Source organism: Psammomys obesus, unplaced genomic scaffold (assembly GCF_907164565.1).
Source record: "Psammomys obesus unplaced genomic scaffold, mPsaObe1.curated_primary_1811, whole genome shotgun sequence".
Taxonomy (NCBI): Eukaryota; Metazoa; Chordata; class Mammalia; order Rodentia; family Muridae; genus Psammomys; species Psammomys obesus.
Genome location: NW_026585895.1, coordinates 48116527 through 48135728, shown reverse-complemented (window position 1 = coordinate 48135728; position 19202 = coordinate 48116527). Strand labels below are relative to the sequence as shown.

General features: G+C 52.0%; 2 protein-coding genes across 2 annotated transcripts; one reads left to right on the top strand and one right to left on the bottom strand.

Annotated features, from left to right (window-relative positions):
• The first annotated feature begins 2419 nt into the window (after positions 1–2419).
• Positions 2420–6547, top strand: Tor2a (torsin family 2 member A). Its single transcript, XM_055600266.1, has 5 exons — positions 2420–2604; positions 3624–3889; positions 4519–4694; positions 5430–5557; positions 5799–6547. The coding sequence occupies exons 1-5, from the start codon at positions 2454–2456 to the stop codon at positions 6041–6043; spliced, it is 966 nt and encodes a 321-aa protein (XP_055456241.1). The 5' UTR covers positions 2420–2453; the 3' UTR covers positions 6044–6547.
• Positions 6548–6611: 64 nt separating this feature from the next.
• On the bottom strand, positions 6612–19058 carry Ttc16 (tetratricopeptide repeat domain 16). Its single transcript, XM_055600268.1, has 15 exons — positions 18953–19058; positions 18698–18745; positions 17983–18149; positions 17626–17716; positions 17329–17472; positions 15800–15900; positions 15585–15714; positions 13452–13666; positions 12510–12754; positions 12254–12395; positions 11387–11552; positions 10838–10980; positions 10530–10671; positions 8114–8202; positions 6612–7218 (listed from the first exon to the last, which is right to left on the bottom strand). Exons 1-15 carry the CDS (start codon positions 18968–18970, stop codon positions 6612–6614), a joined length of 2448 nt encoding a protein of 815 aa, XP_055456243.1. The 5' UTR covers positions 18971–19058.
• Between the last annotated feature and the right edge of the window lie 144 nt (positions 19059–19202).

Below are 19202 nucleotides of genomic sequence, written 5' to 3'. Positions count from 1 at the left end.
AGTCCCAGGGAATCTGATGCCCTCTTCTGGCCTCCTTGGGTACCAGGCACACATTTGGTGGGCAGGCAAAAATATCTATAAAAATAAAATTAAAGTAAAACAAACAACAACAACAACAAAACCCCTTTAAATTGGGTGTGGTGACCCGTGCCTTTAATTCCATCACTTTGGAGGCAGAGGGCAGACAGTTCTTTGAGTTTGAGGCCAGCCAAAGTTCCATAGTGAGCCCCCCCACCTCAAAAAAGATCTTCAAATAATGAAATCTAGGATCCCCGTCTCCCTTAAAGACTGATACCTGGTAGGAAAAGGGACCTTTTCTGAGCCATAATAACAGAACAAGCAAGCAGAGGAGAAGTAGAGGCTGGTTGGTGATGACCCCAGACCAGACCTTAGACCTCAGGAGCCTATTCACTGAATTAGAGACACTGGGGTCCTTTGCCTCTGAGTCCTTTGACTCGAGATGCTGGGAACACATGACTAGATATTAGATCCTTGATAGTAATTGGAGGTGGTTCTAGGTCTATCCTCAGTAACTAGGAACTTAAAGAAGAGGCTTAACTTCTTGGGTTCCAAATTCAATAAAACTGGGACAATAAGGGAACCCCTGTCCTTGGATTTATGTATTTAGTGTGTAGTAGCTGGTAAGAAAGAGCAATGCTCATTTATTGTTGTTTATTTTTAAGTTTCTCTTTTTAGGCTTGGGCAATTTTATTAGAATTTAAAAGAAAAACTCCAGGGCAGGCAAGCTGTAAATATCAGCAGGTACCTGGGGGAGGAAAATGAGAAAAAGAAAAAAAAAAACAAAACCCATGCAATTTGAGTCAGTTAAGTCTGTAGCTAGTCTTTGCTATTTTGTGGGTTCTTCTTTTTCCCACCCTTTATCCCCACCCCTTGTATCACACCCTATTGCTGGATAGGAGAGAAAGGAGACTAGAGGGAAGAGAGATAGAGGGATCCCAGAATCTAAGTTCTTTCCTTTTGTTTCTTCTTTGAGCACAACTCCTAATAAACTGCCACCAACTGCCCTGAATGAGCAATAGCCACCAACTCCACCTCTCTGGACCCTAGCATCTACATAGCCTCTGAAAGGTTTCTAGAATTTCACATGTCACACAATCGAAGAAACTATCCACAGCTGGGAAAACCACACCCCTGGCAGAGCACGAGACAAGTCATAGCCAGCTGCTGTGGACAGTCCGAAGCAGCCCGATATCCCTGGGATTAAAACGAAGTCATATTCGTAAAATATTTCTGTTTTTTTTAAGAAACCAAAATTCCAGGGTTGTTACTACACAAGGAAGTCAGCCATATGACAGTGAAGCCCAAAGTGTGAGAGGGGCATGCTCAGTAAAGAGAAGAAAGGGCTAGGTAGTCGTGGCCCACTCCTTTAATCCCAGCAGAGGCAGGTCTCTGAGTTCTAGGCCAGCCTGGTCTGTAGAGTGAGTCCCAGGACAGCCACGGCTACACAGAGAAACCCTGTCTCAAAAGAGACGGGAGAAGAAAACACGTTACACCTTTCTGAATTGCCCAGACTTATGAAGCTGCACTAGTGCCTTTTGATTTACTTATTTATCCATTTAGTGTATGTGTGCACTCGTGTATAGAGGTCAGAGGACAATATGCACGACTGGTTCTCTCTTTCCACCAGGCAGGCTCTGGGGATTGAACTCAGGTCTTTTGGCCTGGTGGCAAGCCTACCAAGCCATCTCGCAGGCCCTGCTATTTTCTGAGCCGAAACACTTTATGCGACCACATCTCACTAAGTATCACCACCCCTGGATATATAGCAGATACTGTTACAGACATGTAAGGCACCGGCACTGGAGGAGCGACAATGCTCTCAAAAGTTGTTATAAGTGAGCACTCTTTTTTCACATAATAATAATAAATATAATAATAATAATAATAATAATAATAATAATAACTTATTATTATTATTTTCTGAAAACAGGGTTTCTCTGTGTAGCCTTGGCTGTCCTGGACTCACTTTTTAGACCAGGCTGGCCTCTAACTTTCAGAGATCCGCCTGCCTCTGCCTCCCCCAGTGCTGAGACTACAGGTGTGCGCCACCGTGCCGGGCTATAAATTTTCTTAAAGAGCTTGGAAAAGGCGTTCAGGAAAGTGTAAGGTGCTGCAGAAGTTTTTGTTATTGTTGTATCACCCTCTTCTTAACAATCTTTTATTCTTTCTAAGGTAAGGTGTCGGGTGTCCCTCATTAACTGGGTCCGAAAACCTGGGGCACAGTTTCTGATCGGGCGGCTCGCGGGCTCCCCCAGGAGGCATAATTGAGGAACTGCTGCAGCCAGACAACCCTTCGGGTTTTAGAGACGCGAAGAAGGGGAGCCGGGAGTTGTAGGCAATGGGCGTGGCTGCCGCGAGCGGTGCACACCGGGAGTTATAGTTCACAGGTTCAGGCGATGGGCGGCTTCTGACTGAAACCGGGCCTCAACCGGATGGCGGTTGCGAGGCTCAGCTGCCCGCCCTGGGGCTCGATCCTCGGGCTGCTCGGGCTGGCCTTGACCGCCGCCACTGCCTGGGACGTGGCGTCTCTGCGCTGCAGCTTCGGCTCGTTCTGCGAATGTGACTTCTGGCCCGACTTGCCGGGTGAGGGGTGGGAGCCGGGGCGGAGGGGCGGAGGGGCGGGCAGCTGGGAGCTCGGAGGGGACGAAAGAGCTGAGGCCCCGCCGGCCGGGGCTGGCGGCGTCCTTCGAGAGCCTCCGGCTCAAACGTGAGGAGAGGGTTTGGGGGTGCTCGGTGGAGAGAGGCCACTAACAGCGGGCCGCGCAGTGCCTCGCAGAAGGCTTTTTTTGAGCGAACTGTCACCCGGGGAGAAACCGGAGATCGGCCCGGGTCTGGGCTGGACCTGTGGACACCTGGCGCCCACTCGGGGCTGGTGCAATCCGGAGAACCGCCTCGAGGGGGCGCTGCGGAGCTGGCGCTTCCTGAGGTGGCTGCTCCTGTCCCTCGTTTGGACAGGTATCCCAGAAGTCTCTAACATGCCTCTGAACCTCTCTGCCTCGATGTTCTTTTATTTTTGAGAAAGGGTCTCTCTATATAGCTCTGGCTGTTCTGGAACTCACTATGTGACTGGACTCCAGTGCTGAGATTAAGGGTTTGTGCCGCTATGCCTGGCTGATTTTTATATATTTTTTAAATATTTTGTTTTGCCTGCAAGTGTGTGTGTGCACCTTGTGCTGATGGAAGTTAGAAGAAGGTATTGACTGTTCTGGAACTGGCGTTGCAGATAGTTGAGAGCTACCATGTGGGTGATCGGAATTGAACTCATGTTCTCTGTAATAGCAGCCAGTGCTCTTAACCACTGAGCCATCTCACACACAGACACTCTTTTATTTTTATTTTTTTGAGACAGGGTCTCACTATGTAGTCCTGCTTGGCCTGGAACTCACCATGTAGACAAGGCTGGCCTGGAATTCAAAGAGATCCCCCTGCCTCTGCCTCCCAGGTGCTGGGATTAAAGGTGTGTTGGAGCTCACTATAAACAGAGACTAGCCTTTGATTAGCAGAAATATTCCTGCCTCTGCCGCCCAGGTGCTGCTGAGCTTACAGACGTGAGTCAACAGGACTGTCATCTGCCTTGATATGCATTCCTTCTGTGGCCCTAGGTCTGGAATGTGACCTGGCTCAACACCTGGCTGGCCAGCATTTGGCCAGGGCCCTGGTGGTGAAGTCACTGAAAGCCTTTGTGCAGGACCCAGCTCCCAGCAAGCCATTGGTCCTTTCCCTGCACGGCTGGACGGGCACCGGGAAGTCCTATGTTAGCTCCCTGCTGGCACAGTATCTCTTCCGTGGTGGCCTCCGAAGCCCTCACGTGCACCACTTCTCCCCCATTATCCATTTCCCACATCCCAGCCACACTGAGCAGTACAAGGTAGGCTGCGTTTGTCCCGGATCTTTTCTTTTCTTTTTTTTTCAATCCCAATCCAGAGAGGGTTCCAAAACACAGCCAGTTGGAGGCCTGGCCTTCAGAACCTATTTGGAACAGAGCCTGCCATGGAGTCATGGAGAAACTTGCTCTGTGTGATACAGGGGAGATGGCATTATCGGTGCCTATGGGCCAGAGACCTCATGAGCGACATGGGGATTACACAGGGCAGATATTAGAGTACCTGTCTCTACGTTATCATCCCCTGCTAAGCTCTGAGCCCCGATCTGGTGCTTAGGAAGCGCTGTCTGGTGACTGCCAGCCCTGATTGCTATTGTTGCTGCTCTCTCTTAGCTGTCAGCACTGTGGGGCATGTTCAACCTCTCTGTCATACAAGTCACTAGCTGTCATGAATCAGGGCACATGGATTTGTGTCCCTGTTCTGTTGACTGGCTGTGTGACCTTGGACAAATCTCTGTACCTCTCTGGACTCCCTTTTACCATCTGTCTCAAGGGGTTGATGCTCTCTGGAAATGTAGACCCTCTCTGGGGATGTTTCTTGGCTTGGGAAGAGGTTTGGGGCTGTGGGGGGAATGTCTTGAACTCCTTTGGAATGCCTGTCTCTACCCACATAGAAGGAGCTCAAGACCTGGGTCCAGGGGAACCTCACTGCCTGTGGCCGATCTCTTTTCCTCTTTGATGAAATGGACAAGCTGTCCCCTGGCCTGATGGAAGTCCTGCAGCCCTTCCTGGGTCCCTCTTGGGTTGTGTATGGGACCAACTATCGCAAAGCCATCTTTGTCTTTATCAGGTATGGCCCCCATTGCAAGCAGACACCAGGGGGACACTTGTCAGAGGTCCGGCTCTGCATCTTGGTCTGTGCTCCCAGCAGGCTGTTGTCCCCTGGAGCCCACACAGGCTCTCCCAGACCCTCATGCTATCCCTGGTAACGGTCATTTGAGGTGGCTGGCTTCCCCTTTGACATTCTCAAAGCCTGGGCTCTGACTTTTAGATCCTTGCTGCTGTGTGGAATCCCTGCCTGGTCAACAGTCATCCCTCTTTGGTAGCTGAGAGGACACAGGTGTTGGAGAAAGGGACCAGTGTCCCCACCCTCTAACCCCAGCCGTTTCCAAGTTGTGAGTCCTTAAGCAAAACTGCTGAGCCTCTCTGAGCTCTGTTCTCTGCCTCTGAAGCTGGACCAGTGTTAATTCCCCGTGTCCTCCTGGGGAAAGCTAGTTAAAGTATACAAAAGGATTTTGTAGCCTGAGTGTGGTGGCACACACTTGTAATCCCACACTGTGAAAGGTGAGTCAGGAGGATGGCTTCTGAGTTGAAGTTAGCCTGAGCTGCAGTAGCAAGTGTCAAGCCCACCCCCAATTGCTTTGTGAATTGTAAAGTGCACAGCGAAGGCATGTTACAGGGACTTGGTTGTCAAAGGACCTGGGGAGGAGAGGGGAATGGGCCACCTGGCTTACTCTGAGTCATGTGAGGTGTGACCCGCCAGTAGCCCCTCCATGACTCTCAGCCCGGGTTCTTGTGATTTTAGCAATACTGGTGGTGAGCAGATCAACCAGGTGGCCCTGGAGGCCTGGCGCAGCCGCAGGGAGAGGGAGGAAATCAGCCTGCAGGAGCTGGAGCCTGCAGTCTCCCGAGCTGTGTTGGACAATCCTCACCGTAAGTTGGCTCAGGGACCAATCCTGGTAGGGCCTTCACTCTTCAACTTAGTGGGCTGACCCCTCAGTCTGCAGCACTGTCCACTGCACTACAGCTCCCCCCACCCCCCAGCTTCTGCACACCTAGCTGTGACCTCACAGGCACAGAGACAGCCCCCAGCATGCAGCCTGCACCACTGCTTCCCCTGGGGGGGGGCCTTGAAAAGCTCACCATGAGCCGTGCTCACCTGCCCTTCCTGCAGATGGCTTTTGGCGGTCTGGCATCATGGAGGAACACCTGCTGGATGCTGTGGTGCCCTTCCTCCCACTCCAGCGGCATCACGTGCGCCACTGTGTACTCAATGAGCTGGCTCAGTTGGGCCTGGAGCCCCGAGAGGAGGTGGTCCAGGCTGTGCTGGACAGCACTACCTACTTCCCCGAGGATGAACAGCTCTTCTCCTCTAACGGCTGCAAAACAGTGGCGTCCCGAATCACGTTTTTCCTCTGAGAACCCCCGGTGGTGCCATCGCCACCTCTGCATACACAGAACAAACAAGAAAGGCCTGGGTGTCTCCAGGACGACTCTTTCCTAAGCTGGCTGGCAAGTGGGACCCAGAGCACAAAAGTTAAGATGAAGAAAGGTGTTGGCCAGGCCAAGGAAGAAAGGCCTAGAAGGCGTCTTTGCTGGGAAATTGCTGAGCACCCTAGAACCTCACAGCCTTGCCATTGCCCTGCAGCCTGAGGCTTCTCAATGTGAACCGCAACTCAGGGACAAAGACTTGTGGCTGCCCCCATGTGGGTTCTTCTACCTGCATGCCTTGCCTGGCTTTAGCCAGATCTCAGCCCACAGCCTGCGGCTGGACCCGGAAGTTCAGCAAGGCCAGGCTAGCGCCTCATAGTTTCACCAAATGGAGGGACTCGAGCTGCCACCTGAGCCTGGATTTCAAAGTTTTTAATTTTGTACAAGAAGAGAACAGGGATAATAAACTTAGCCATGGGATTAGAATATTGACCAGGGTTTCTCATTGTCCTGGGAGGAGGTGGCTTTGCTGAAATGAAGCAAGGACTTCATTGGTTCATTTATCGGGGAGCATAAAGGTTAGGATTGGGCGACTCTGTAAGCTCAGATCCAAGATGCTATCAGCTTTGCTGAAATTTGTTTCTGGGCTCTCACTGTGGCTGGAGTTCTCCTCACCTGGGATGGACCCTGGAGGCTTGTCCTGGGACTTCTTGGCTTGGCTCTGGCTGGAAGCCCAATTGCTCTGGGCCTTGAGCTTCCAGCTCTGGGCACGAACAGCCCTGGCTCTTCTGAGTCTTTCTTTTGGGCTCAGGGTAGCCCTGGTCTTGCCAGGCTTTGAGCCCTCGGTGACGTCTGTCGCGCTGGAGGTCTGGGTGGGCTCCTGGGCAGCCTCTGTCTTCCTGGGCTTTGGCTTTGGGCCTTGGTTGGCCTCTGGCTTGTTGGAGTTGTGCCTTACGCCATAGGTAGGTGTGGTCTCAAGCATGTACTGCTTTTGGTGTTCTGAGACTTGGCTGACCCTAGAGCCTCTACTCAGGCCTAGGATCTTTCTGATCTTTCTGGGGTCTGTCTGAGGCTTTGGCAGCACGCGCTCAGAGGGCATCACAGCTGTGGTGGAAGTGCTGCTTCTATATTCCTGACTGGTTGACAGCTCCAACCCTGATGCGCTCAGAACTGGGAAAGTATTCCGAGAGCAGCCATTGGCCTCTCTAGGCAGCTCTGGGAAGAGGGGCCTTCCAGGCCACCTCCAGCCCATAGCCCTGAGACCTACCAACTCCCACCAGGCCCACCTTCTCAATGTGCCTAGGCTGTGGGGTGACAAGAAGCCCTCTCTGGCCTCTCTTCTGGCTCTCCCCAGAAGGTTTTCCCACAAGCCTCTAAACTCCTCCCTACCCCTTCTTACATGCAGCAAATCCCTATTCTTCCTTCAGCTCCTTAGAGCCTACCCTGACCCCCTTGGTCTTAGCCACACTCCTGCCCTCTAACCCCACTACCCCTAGCTGTCTTAAGATTCACTTCCTGGGGACAGGACTGGGCCACTCATCCCTGTCACTAGTTGTTAGGCACAGGCCTGTCTCAGGGCCCGTTTGGGGATGATAACCAAATGGAAGGATGGGGACTAATACTGCCACTTTGCACCAACGAGCACTGGGACCAGCCTTCTCCGTTGCTGCCACCCCACTCCGGGGGGCTCTGAGGAGCAGCCTTCTTGCTTTGCCCCTTCATCCCCTTTTGGCTGGTGATAGCAACATTGGGACTAAAAACGTTGGATATGCGTGAGGTGTATGGCTTAGTTCAGGTGTATGGCTCAGTTCACTAACAAGCAGAGAGAAAAAGAACAGACCTTAGAAGGAAGAGGGGGAAGTAGTGATAACTGAGAGGGGCCCGAGGGTGACTGGTCCCAACTTTGTGCTGGGCACTGACCCTCTTAGTCCTTGCCACATCCCTTTGAAGTTGGGAGGTTACTCCTAACGTGAGAGTCACTTGCAGAGACAAAGCAAGGCAGAACCCAAGGTCATACTCAGCTTGACTCCTCTGCTGCTTTCTAGGCTTAGCAGGAACATCAAGGACTTACTGCTGAAGACTGAGCTTGAGGAGCTCTGGTCCAGGTAGCTGTCTGTTAGGGATGTCAACTTCTGAGCAGCCTTCGCCTATAGCAAGAATCAGGGTGGAGAGCTGCAGGTTGGTTGACCCTTGCACTCACAGCCATGGGCCCGCAAGGCCATAGGACACTTCAGCCTTTTCTATTTGTTTCCCTCCAAGAGAGGGTTTCTCCATGTAGCCCTGGCTGTCCTGGAACTCGCTCCATAGACCAGGCTGGCCTTAAACTTAGAGACCTGCCTGCCCTCTGCCCCCCTAGAGCTGGGATTAAAGGCGTGTGCCACCACATGGCTAGAAATCTTTTTTTTTTTTTTAAGATTTATTTTCTACTTTTTGAAATGTGAATGCATGAGTGTTTGTATGTACGCAAGAGTACAGGTGCCCACAAAAGTCGGAAGAGAGCATCAGATACATGGAGTTAGGCATGTGTGAGCAGCCCAGTATGGGTGCTGGAAGCCAAACTCAGTCCTTTATAAAAGGAGTATTGACTTAACCACTGAACCATATCTCCCCCACCTTTTTTTCCACCTTGTGCTTGCTCTTTCTCCCAAGCTTGGAGTTCCTCACAGACACTAGGTAAAATGAGGGGAAAACTGCAGGCAGGCTGTTAGTTAGGCTAGGCAGGCATTGTGTCCTGGAAACAGTGCTTGAGGAACATTGGTTCACATGGGGCCAGGCTACTGTAAACTCAAGTGCTGAGCCCTGGGGAATGCACGTTAGGAACTGAGCAGTCTCTTTCCCATGCTTCATTCTTTCATTCACCCAATAGGGATACTTCTGCTGTGACTGTTTCCTAATTCAGAGGGTCAAGTCTCTGAGCACCTAAGTAACCTGCTGGAGCCACTTGTTGCCAAGGAGAGAACAAGTTTTGTATCCAGCAAAACTTGTGGCCTCCTCCACCCATGGTCACATCTATAGGTGGGGAGGAGAAGCTGAGAGCCCCCTGCCAGCCATCCCGTTGGGCTGTGGGCTATGCCCATCTCAGCTTATCTCCCAGAGAGATGATGCCCACAATAACTTTGGGTACACAAGTGAATGTCTGCTCTTTCCTAGGAAGAACACTGGTATAGCATTCACTACAGCCTCGTGGCATTGTTGAATATAGACTTCATTGATTTTGGTGCAGACACTCCTGTGAATCTCAGAAATGTGACACTTAGGGAAAGGACCCGGAGACAAGACAGCAGGCCACACTTAGTCATTTAAAGGAAGGGAAAGCCTCATAGTATGGAGTTAGGAATTGGGGCAGCCTCGTGCAGAAGTGGGGCATGGAGCAGGGGCCTAGATAGGTGCATGCACAAAGGGCTTTCTGGGAGCTGAGAAGGTGTTTGTTGACTTGGCTGATGAGGCCATGGTATACTTAGTTTGTGAAAAATTTAACTAACCCCTCACTTAAGATTTGTGCAATTTAAAACTTGTGCAGGGTAGAGGATTGGGGGAGGGAAGCCGGCCAGTGGTGGCACATGCCTTTAATCCCAGCACTCAGGAGGCAGAGGCAGACGGATCTTGAGTTTGAGGCTAGCCCAGTCTAAAAAGTGAGTTTCAGGACAGCCAAGTGTACACAGAGAAACCCTGTCTCGTAAAACAAAAACAAAAGACTTGTGCACTTAAAAATGGGCGTGTTGGCTCACATCTGTAGGTCCTAGCACTTTGGAGCTTAACATGGGAGGATTGCTGAAAGTTTGAGGCCAGCCTAAGCTACATAAATTCTAGGGTAGCTGTAAGACACTGGCTCAAAACAAACAGGTCGGGGTGTGGTGTGGTTTGGTGGTATGTTGCACGCCTTTAATCCCTGCTGGTAGGGAGGCAGGGGCAGGTGGATTTCATCAAGTTTAGAGCCAGCTTTGTCTATACAGTGAATTCCAGGCTAGCTAGGGCCATGTAGTGACACCCTATTGAAAAGTAATAATAGCAGGCAGGGAAATAGATGATTAGTGCATGACCACCTCAGCTGATGCCCCAGGCACCGCACACAGTCTGGGATGGCCATGTGCACCTGTAGCCCAGCACCGGGGTGGAGTGGAGGAAGCAGACATGGAAGGTTCTGAGGCTCTCTTACTCTCAATAAAGTAGAACATAATTGAGAAGGAAAGACACCCAACATCCTCCTCTGACCTCCACATGGGCATGTGTCCTGCTCAGAGAACACACATGTGACACAAGTGACACACACACACACTGTACTTGTCTATGCTGTAGCCATAGACAAGTTAGGGCCAACTTAGTAAGGAAAGCAAGGCACACGTGGCCAGTTTTCCGAGTTCTGTGATCACGGCACAGTCATGGGGCGGGCACCCTTGCTCTCGTCTCTCCTTCTCCGATGAGGTAGGTCAGCCTCATATTGGACTCCGAGGGCCTCAGCAGGAGCTCCACTCACCTTTTTCTCCTTTGCTACCTCTTCCTTTTCCTTCAGAGTCTGGAGGGTCTCCATGTCCTCTTCCGGGATCTCGGTGAAAATCACTCCCTGATTCCAGGACTCCAGCAGGGCCCGGGCTTTCTTTCGGTCCATTAGCCTTTGCCTGTCAAGTGGTTTCCCAGGACCCTTGATCAGTCTCTGGAATCCAACCAACCTGCTGTCCCCAGGGACCAGACAGTGTGGGCCCTAAAAGGCAGCTGGGCCAGAGAGTTCTGAGCCCCCACCAGCACCCACTCCTGGCCAGAGGTCCCTGTTCCACACAAGCTTACACCACAACGTTTTGAGGGTGGCTGGCCTTTTGACCACTTTCTATCATCCGACTTAGCTCCAGCTTGGCTAGTTGGGCCATTTGGCTGTTAAGCACATTTTCCACAGTCATGCCAGGAAACAGGCTGTTCATCACCGGGGCTATCTGCCAGGAAAAGGGTACCCAGAGTTGGAACAATGGGCAGAGGGTTGGAGCTCCCTTCACCTCAGGGATGAACACAGAGGCTTCCATAAACTCCCTAAACTGGGGCCTTTTAACCCAGAAGGAGCAGGAGAAAACGGGAAATGGACCTTTCCCTAATGGCTTGGGAGCCAGACAGAACAGGGACTGGCTTTTGAACAGCAGGGCCTGTATGAACCCCACTCTGCACCTGTGGATGGGAGGAGGGTAATGTTAGTGGGGGAGGAGGGCTAGTTGGGCTAGTTGGGAGGTGGGCTAGTGGGGAGGAGGGCTAATGTGGGTAGCAGCTCATTGTCACTGGTTTCTTCTAGGGACAGGAGCAGCAGTCAAGTGGCAGGGTATGAGCCTTTCCGGCTCAGTAGGAGCCCACCTTTGGAAAGTTGGGGTTCAGGAGCAGGACAGTGGCAACATCCTGGCGAGCCCCCATAAGATTCTGCAGGACCTGTCGGATCTTGGCGCGGTGCAGGTAGTACTGGGCCTTCTTAGGGTCGTGCTTTATGGCTAATGAGAAGTGGTGCTCTGCTGTCTGGAACTGCCTGAGGGACATGCCCAAGGCTGCTATGAGCTGCCAGGAAAGATGGTAGCTAGCTACTGGGCACCAAGGAATTGGAGGAAAACTAGCTCCTGGCACACTCCTCTTTCCCATTCATGTCAGCCAGGCCCTTGATGGACCTGACACATGGATACTATAACTTTGGTTGTACCCTATTTTTTGTTTGTTTTTTTTAATTTTTTTTTTGAGACAGGGTCTCGCTATATAGCCCTGGTTTATTGGAACTCAATATGTAGACCAGGCTGGCCTTGAACTCTTAGAGATATACCTGCCTCTGCCACCCAAATGCTAGTGTTAAAGGCGTGGGCCACCACACCTGGTCCTGATGTTTTTTAAAATGTGTATGGGTATTTTGCCTGCATGTAAGTTTGTGCACCATGCTTGATCACTGGAACTGAGTTGCCATGTGGGTGCTGGAAATCAGCCTAAGTCCTGAAGGAATCTTTAGAGAGAGGCTAGTGGGAGAGTAGCAGGACTTGAAAATACATTCTGAATCAAACATTATTGAATATTGAACTTTTTTCATTAAAAAGCTTAATTACTAAAGCCATCAAATTTATTTTGTGGTGAAGATGTGAATAAAATCTCTGTCCAGAAGACAACTAGCAGGTGGCTTCTGGTGAGCCCCTTCCCTGTCCAGCACTGTCCTCAGCCACGCCCCTCTTTCACCCGCCTGTGGCGCACCTGCGCTTCTGCAGGCAGAGACCCATCTTCTCCTGCAGCGCACCCATTCGAAAGTTGGCTCCCTCGTCCTGTGGGCTCAGAGCCAGCGCTTGGCTGTAGTCTGCCTCCGCGAAGACCAGGTTGCCCAGCTGGAAGAAGCAATCTAGGACCCGAGGGCGAGGTCTGAGTGCATCCCCAACTCCCAGAGGAAAACTAGGGCCCAGCCTGGACTCCTTCAGCAGTTAGCAAGGGTCTGACTGCCAGCCACCCAGCTCACCGCCTCGGTTGATGTACAGGCCCTTCTCGTTCTGCTCGTCTCTGATTGCCTTGTTCAGCAGCAGCACACCCTCCTGATAGGCACCCTGGGTGTAGCAGTACACAGCAAAGTCGTTGTATGTCAGCAGCAGCTGGCGCTGAGCCTGCCGTGCCAGGTTGCTTTGGTTGTCAGTCACCATGTCCAGCGCCTTCAGGAAATCTTCCACAGCTGGGTTGAATTGCTGGAGCCGTCTGTGCAAGGTACCCCTATTGTGGTGGACATGGCAGGTAGCAGAGAGGGACACAAGGGCCACAAGCATTCCATTTGGCTAGAAAGGCTACTGGCCACCCTAGGCCTTCTGGACCATGACCTCTGACTGTAGTGAATTGTGCCACAAGTCCTAGGTCTGAACTCTGGGCTTGGTCCTAAAGATTACTGCCTGGATAACCTATTAGTCATCTGGATAGTTTCCCAGATTGTGAGCCAGATATGTGCTCTCTTCCATGTTCAGGACAACTTTGTGGAGTTAGTTCTCTTACACCTTTATGTGGGTTCTAGGAATTGAACTCAGGTTGACAGATTTGTTCTGCAAGCTACTTTACCCACTGAGCCATCTCACATGCCCCTGTTTAGGCCTTTGTGTACACACACTTTAGCCAACTATCTAGATGAGAAAACCGCCAGGTTTAGGGAGATTGAATGGCACCAAATCCTTGGGATACCAGATATTATCCCTAGCCTCACACGCTCCCATAATAAACCATTCAACAGGCCTGGCTGGGGTCCTAGGATTCCCAGGTTATCACAGGGACCACCTCTCTGGTGCCATGATCCCAGCCAAAAGCAGGGAGGGAGAGGGTATTAGGGGCTAGAGGGAGAAGCTGAGGCCTAGGGAGGGCCAGAGACTTTCCTGAGACCACACAGCAGATCTTCAGGAGGACCAGCCCCTCTATACCCTGGTACCGGAAGAGGTAGAGGTTGGGGTCCAGGGGGTTGTTCTCAATGGCACAGCTGATACGTTTCAGTGCGCGGTGCAGCTTGCCCTGCACAGCCAGGATGCTGGCATCTTGGAGAGACTTCTTGGCCTGGTCCACCATCATCTGGAGCAGCCCTTTGGCCTGTGGGTGCTTGGGATCCAAGTTCAAGGCGCTTTGAAGGTCCTGATAGCAGAGCTTGGCCTGCAGGAGTGGAGGGGTGGCATGGTGGGGTGGCACTCTCCCAGGAGCAAGGAGAGGAAGCAGGCCTCTAGAAGACAAGCCGGTATCCCACCATGAATCCTGTGTCCCTCCCCTACATTATTGTTCTACGTTCCTGGCCTCCTGAATGAGGCAGGGAACATCAGGGGGAAAGAAAATCCATCCCCAGCCTCAACATTAAAAGCTCCTTTCCAAGTGCGACCTCACTGAGGCCGGTCAGCCTTAATTTATGCTGATGTTATCTCCTAGTAGGAGTCCTGAGGTGAGGACATTGTGTGGCCTCTTTCTCTCCTGCATCCTTCCTCCACTTCCTGTCCCTTACATCCACAGCAGCTGTGACCAAGGACAGACTGAAGTCTGGGTATGAGCAGAGAGCATTCCAGGCAAATGCCTTCCACTGGTATGCGGGTTAGCCAGTCAGTCAGCAGTCTTAGCAAGCACCTCACTGTCCTGTGGGTAACTGGTTGGAGGGTAAGCTGGGAGGACTGAGCAGTGGATGATACAGGGTGGGGCTGAGGTTGTCATGGGCTAGAGCACTGGCTGTATGGCCTTGGTCCAGGCACCTGTGGGCTGTTTTACTGTTCACCTTCCTTTAAGGGTTCCTGTCAGTCTTGGGGATGGGCCTGAGCAAAGATCTGGGTCAGAGCAGCTCTTCACAAGACACAAGTGGAGGCGGGAGTCAGCAATAAATATTATGAGTAGACTCTTGCCTTTGAAGGGGACTCCATGGAGTCACTTGTGTGACACTAAAGCCCAGCCTCTGGCTAGAACCTGTGTGGGCACCCTTGCTCAGCCACTCTCCATCCTGGCCTGGTGAAATGAAATGAATCTACCCTTCTTCCTCTTATCCTCTCTAGCTCCTCCCCATCTTGTTGCCAACATCCCTGCTCACCTAGAATGAGGCACACTGCTCAGGAGCCTCTTCCCTTCAGTTCTATCAGGACTATGGACACATTCCCCATCCCCCTCACTCTTTCCTCTTGCATTCTGCCTCCTCCCAGGACTGTCTCTCCAACTGACAGACTCCACAGCAGCTGGAAGTATCCCCTAGAGGTCACTGTCCCAGGGAACACTCTACCGAGAAAGACCGGGGACCCACTGTTCTCCCTGTAGGCCCCTCTTTGCTGCCTACATCCTCCTTAACCTACTCCCTGTGACCCTGCATCCATTGTCCCCAAGCTGTTCTCTGCACTCTCTGTCCCATGCTCAGCCTAGCAGGGAGGCGGGGCTTTAGAACTTGTCCACTGTGCACGTACAGAAGAAAGACAGGATGCCCGGTGTCGTGGTATACATCTTTAATCCCAGCAGAGGCAGGTGGAGCTCTGTGAGTTTGAGACCAGCCTAGCCTTTGGAATGAGTTTAGTACAGCTAGGGCTACACAGAGAAACCCTGTCTTGAAAAAAAAACGAGACCCCCCCCAAAAAAAAAACACTAACAACAACAAAAAGAAAAAGGAAAGAAAGATAGAAAGGAAGGAAGGAAGGAAGAGGAAAAAAGAAAAAAGGAAGGAAGGAAAGGAAGGAAGCCAAGAGGAAGGGCCATATCAGCTAATGTCTATGGTGTCTTGAATGCATGCGCCTGAAGCAGGTAAAGTGCTTTCTGCATAGGTCTGAGGACAGTGTGGATCCCCAGAACCCATGTCTCAGCCGAGAGCTCTAAAGGTACAGGGATAGTGTGACATACTCAAGCCCCCACCCCTTTTGTGGTCACCATAGAGCCTAGCACGGGTCTGGGACAGAGCCAGGGCTGACTGGTGCAGGACCCTGCCTGAGTAGGCAGGGTCCTCAGGCACTGCGTGGACATACAGGGATAAGACTTCCAGCTGGCCTTGCCTCCTCTGTCATCTTGGGACACACTGGGGGCTCCAGGCCACATACCTCCCCTGCCCACTGTGCACTACCTTCTGGAAGTAGTTGTAGAGCTGGGCCCGGAGAATGTAGACATCAGCAGTGGCCCTGCCCTGCTTCACCTCCCTAGTGATGAGGGAGAGGCATTCCTGAGGCCGCTTGAGGGCCAGTAGGCAGGCTATGCTGGGGGTAGAGAGCAGAGGGCAGAGGATACTCAGCCTGGGCCAGGAAGAGGCTGCTGGGAGAGCTGAAGGCATGGCACACTCACCATCGGTAGCTGAAAGAAGGGTTCTGGGGCTGGAGGTCAGAGGCTTGCAGGAAGACATACAGGGCTTCCTGGAACTCACACAGCTCAAACAGGCACTGTCCCTGAGGAGAGGGGACTGTCAGTTCTGCTATAACGCCAGCTCTGCTGAACTCTACGTTTGGCAGAGCATAGGGAGAGAGGCCTGGACAGAGACAGAGACTTCAAGAGACAGAGATGGAGAGATGCAGAGCTGAGAAGAGACATCAAGAAACAGAGAGGAACACAGCTACATGGAGATTTGAGAAAGAACTCGACAGCAGGTGAGAGCGGTGGTGGTCTGGAATTCACAAACATCCTCCCCCTCTTTCAGATGAAGGAAATAAGGCCAAAGAGGTGAAGTGAGCTCCCCAAGATGACACAGGAAGTGAGCTGGCAGGACACGGGCCCTTGAACAGTTATCTGAGTGCTTTGAGGGCTCTCCTGCCTTCTCTGGTATGTCTGTTTTGTGTTTCACACTGTAGCCCATACTGGTCAGGAACTATGTGACCGCAGCAGACCTTGAACTCATGACAGTCTTCCTGCCTCAGTTTCTGGAGCGCTGGACTTGCAAGCCTGAACCACCCTGCCTGGCCCAGTGTTTCTTTTTTTATTACATGTATTTGTTCTGGGTAGGAGGCAGGCTCATGTCACAGCTCACGCGTGGAAGTCATGCATAAGGTGCAGGTGTCTGTTCTCTTTCCATTGTGTAGATCTCAGCTATCAAATTCAGGTTGTCAAAAAAAAAAAAAAAATCAGGTTGTCAGGCCTAAGAGGCAAACACTCTCACCTGCTGAGCCATCTCACTGGCCCCCAATGCTTCTTTGTAAAACCAAATGATTTGGCGTTTTATGAGACCGGGGCTTGAACTCAGGCCCTTGGCAGATGTTCTAACACTGCTACAGCCAACTCAACTTGTACCCAATATCTGACCTTCAAAAGAACAGACACCGAGGGTGGCGAGATGACTCAGTGGGTGAAGGTGATTGTCACCATGTGTGCTCACATGCTAGGAGACAACTGACTTCTGCAGGTTGTCTTCTGACCTCCCTACGTACACACATGCGCACATACACATGTGAATAAATAAAAAATAAATGTTAAGCAATTAAAATTTTTACTTAGTTCTAGGGATAGTACTCAGGGCCCTCTGTATGCCAGGAAGGCCTCCTACCACTGAGCAACACCCCTATTGACTCAACCAAATCACATTTAAAATTTGTTTCAGTCACACTTGTCACATTCTAAGGGCTCAATACTCCCCTGTTGCCAGTAGCAGCCCTAGTAGACAGTATAGAGTAGATCATATCCTTACTGCAGAAGTTCCATTTAGACACCCCTGGCTGTTGAAATTAGTAAACCGGTGATGAGGGCAGCAAGTGGGGACACAGACACAGGGCCAGGAGGCTCCAGGCACTCAGATCCTATCCCAGGAAGACTCCCTGCAGCTGAAAGGCAAGCCAGTAGCTGGGTGGAGGGTGAGCGCCGCTCTGTGGGCCGGGCAGCCCAGGCACCTGGAGGTAGAGCATGAAGGACAGCCGCCGCAGGTATTTGGTATTGTCTGGCTCGTAGGTGTAGGCCCTGCGCAGGTTCTGGAGGGCAGAGGAGAAGTCGCAGAGCTGGATGAAGGCCTCAGCACGGAAAATGTAGAAGTCTACCTGAAGACAAAGAGACCCAGGCTGCTGCTTCCTCTCCATTATCTGCCCTCGGGGTGGCTCCTCAAGGCCTAGCAAGAATTTGATGGTCCTGGGAGGTGTGACAGGGAGGCAGAAGTGTAAGCCAGAGGCTTCCCGGGACTCTGACTGTCTTACCAGGCTGGGGTTCAGGTGGAGGGCACGGGAGAAGAACAGCACAGCCGTCTCCCAGTCCTCTTGTTCTAGGCACTTATGGCCTTCATGAAAGCTGTGAGGACAGGAAGGGTAGAGGCAGTGGGGCTGGCCTTGATCTTGGACCAGCCCAAGACATTCTCAGGTCACAGTGGGATAGGCAGGAGGGAGGGAAAAGGAATCAGAGCTCCAAGGAGGGTTTCAGGCCATCAGCCTTTTATCCTTTCATCCATTAGTGTTCACTGAGGCACAGAGAGGGACAGCAGCCACCTTAAGGCTGTACCCTGTGTTAATGACTGTGTGCAGCAGGAACCTGGGGCTGGGGACAAGGAAGTCACTCACTACTCTTTGACTTTGACAGGCACTGATGTCCCCGATATCTTTGGTTTCTGAATATCATCAATCCTATAGAACACCTGGCTGGACCCAAAGATGCGCCGCAAGATCTTCTCCCGGGGTTCAGGGACCTTCAGCTTTACAATTTTCTTCACCTTGGCATTGTCAGGCTCCTAGAACCACACCAGGGGCAGTAAGCTTGGAAGGCCTCAGGGACCACCCCACATCGCTTCTACACTTTCCCAGGAACTCTGCCTGGTGGAGGAGGTGTGGAAAAGCCTCCTAGTAGAAGGCACGCCCAGTCTGGAGCTCAACAGTCCCACAGAGTTCCAACACTTCCCTAGCCCTGCCTCTTTCCCTCTCCTGCAGTGAAGATCAAGGAGACGAAAGCCCTCGTAGCTGCTGCGTCCTCTGTTCCCCTCTTGGACTCTGCCGGCCCTACCTTGTGCTCTGCCCAGTGTTCTCAGCACCCCAGCTCAGACCCTGCTCCACATGCAGGACTTGAGGTTGCTTGTCAGTTCTTTTGAGAGTTCCCTGAGACTCACACCCAGCAGACCACACTGAGCAAGCACTTCGATTACTATCTTCCCAGGACTTCTCACTTCTGTGTGGTTACCCTTCCCATTGTCACCAGAATCAGGAACCTATGTCTCTTCAGTCCTAAAGTCCTGCATTTCACTCCTCAAAATCTCTCCACGGGGGCTGCTGTGGTGGTACTCACCTTTGATTCCTGCATTTGACTGGCAGAGGCAGGCAGGCTATACTCAGTCTATAAAACAAAAACACAACAACAACAAAATCCCTAAGAAAACCTCTCTGCCCTCTCCTTTAGGGCTGGGAGGCCCATCATCCGTCTGGCCTCCCGCACTACAAATGCTGAAGCTTCCCCTGAAGGGCTTGACCGGCTCTGCTTTAAGCCCTTTTTGCAGCCCTGCCCTCTGCCTCGGCCTTCCCCTTCTTCTTCCTCAGCCCTCACCTCGCTTTTATCTGACATGGCCAAGTTTCCAGGTTGACCTCTAGCCTGAGTTAACTCCCTGGTTCCCTGCCTCCGTCGTTGCTAGGCACCAGCTCCAGGATGCCCATAGGCCCCGCCCATTTGGCCACGCCTCCGAGAGTCAATAGAAGCTTAGGTGAGTCAAGGCCTACGTCAAGGAAAGAACCTGTGGACTGTGCGCGCCGAGGCGGGCTAGAGTAGAAACGTAACGAGGCACGACACCCCGCCCCCG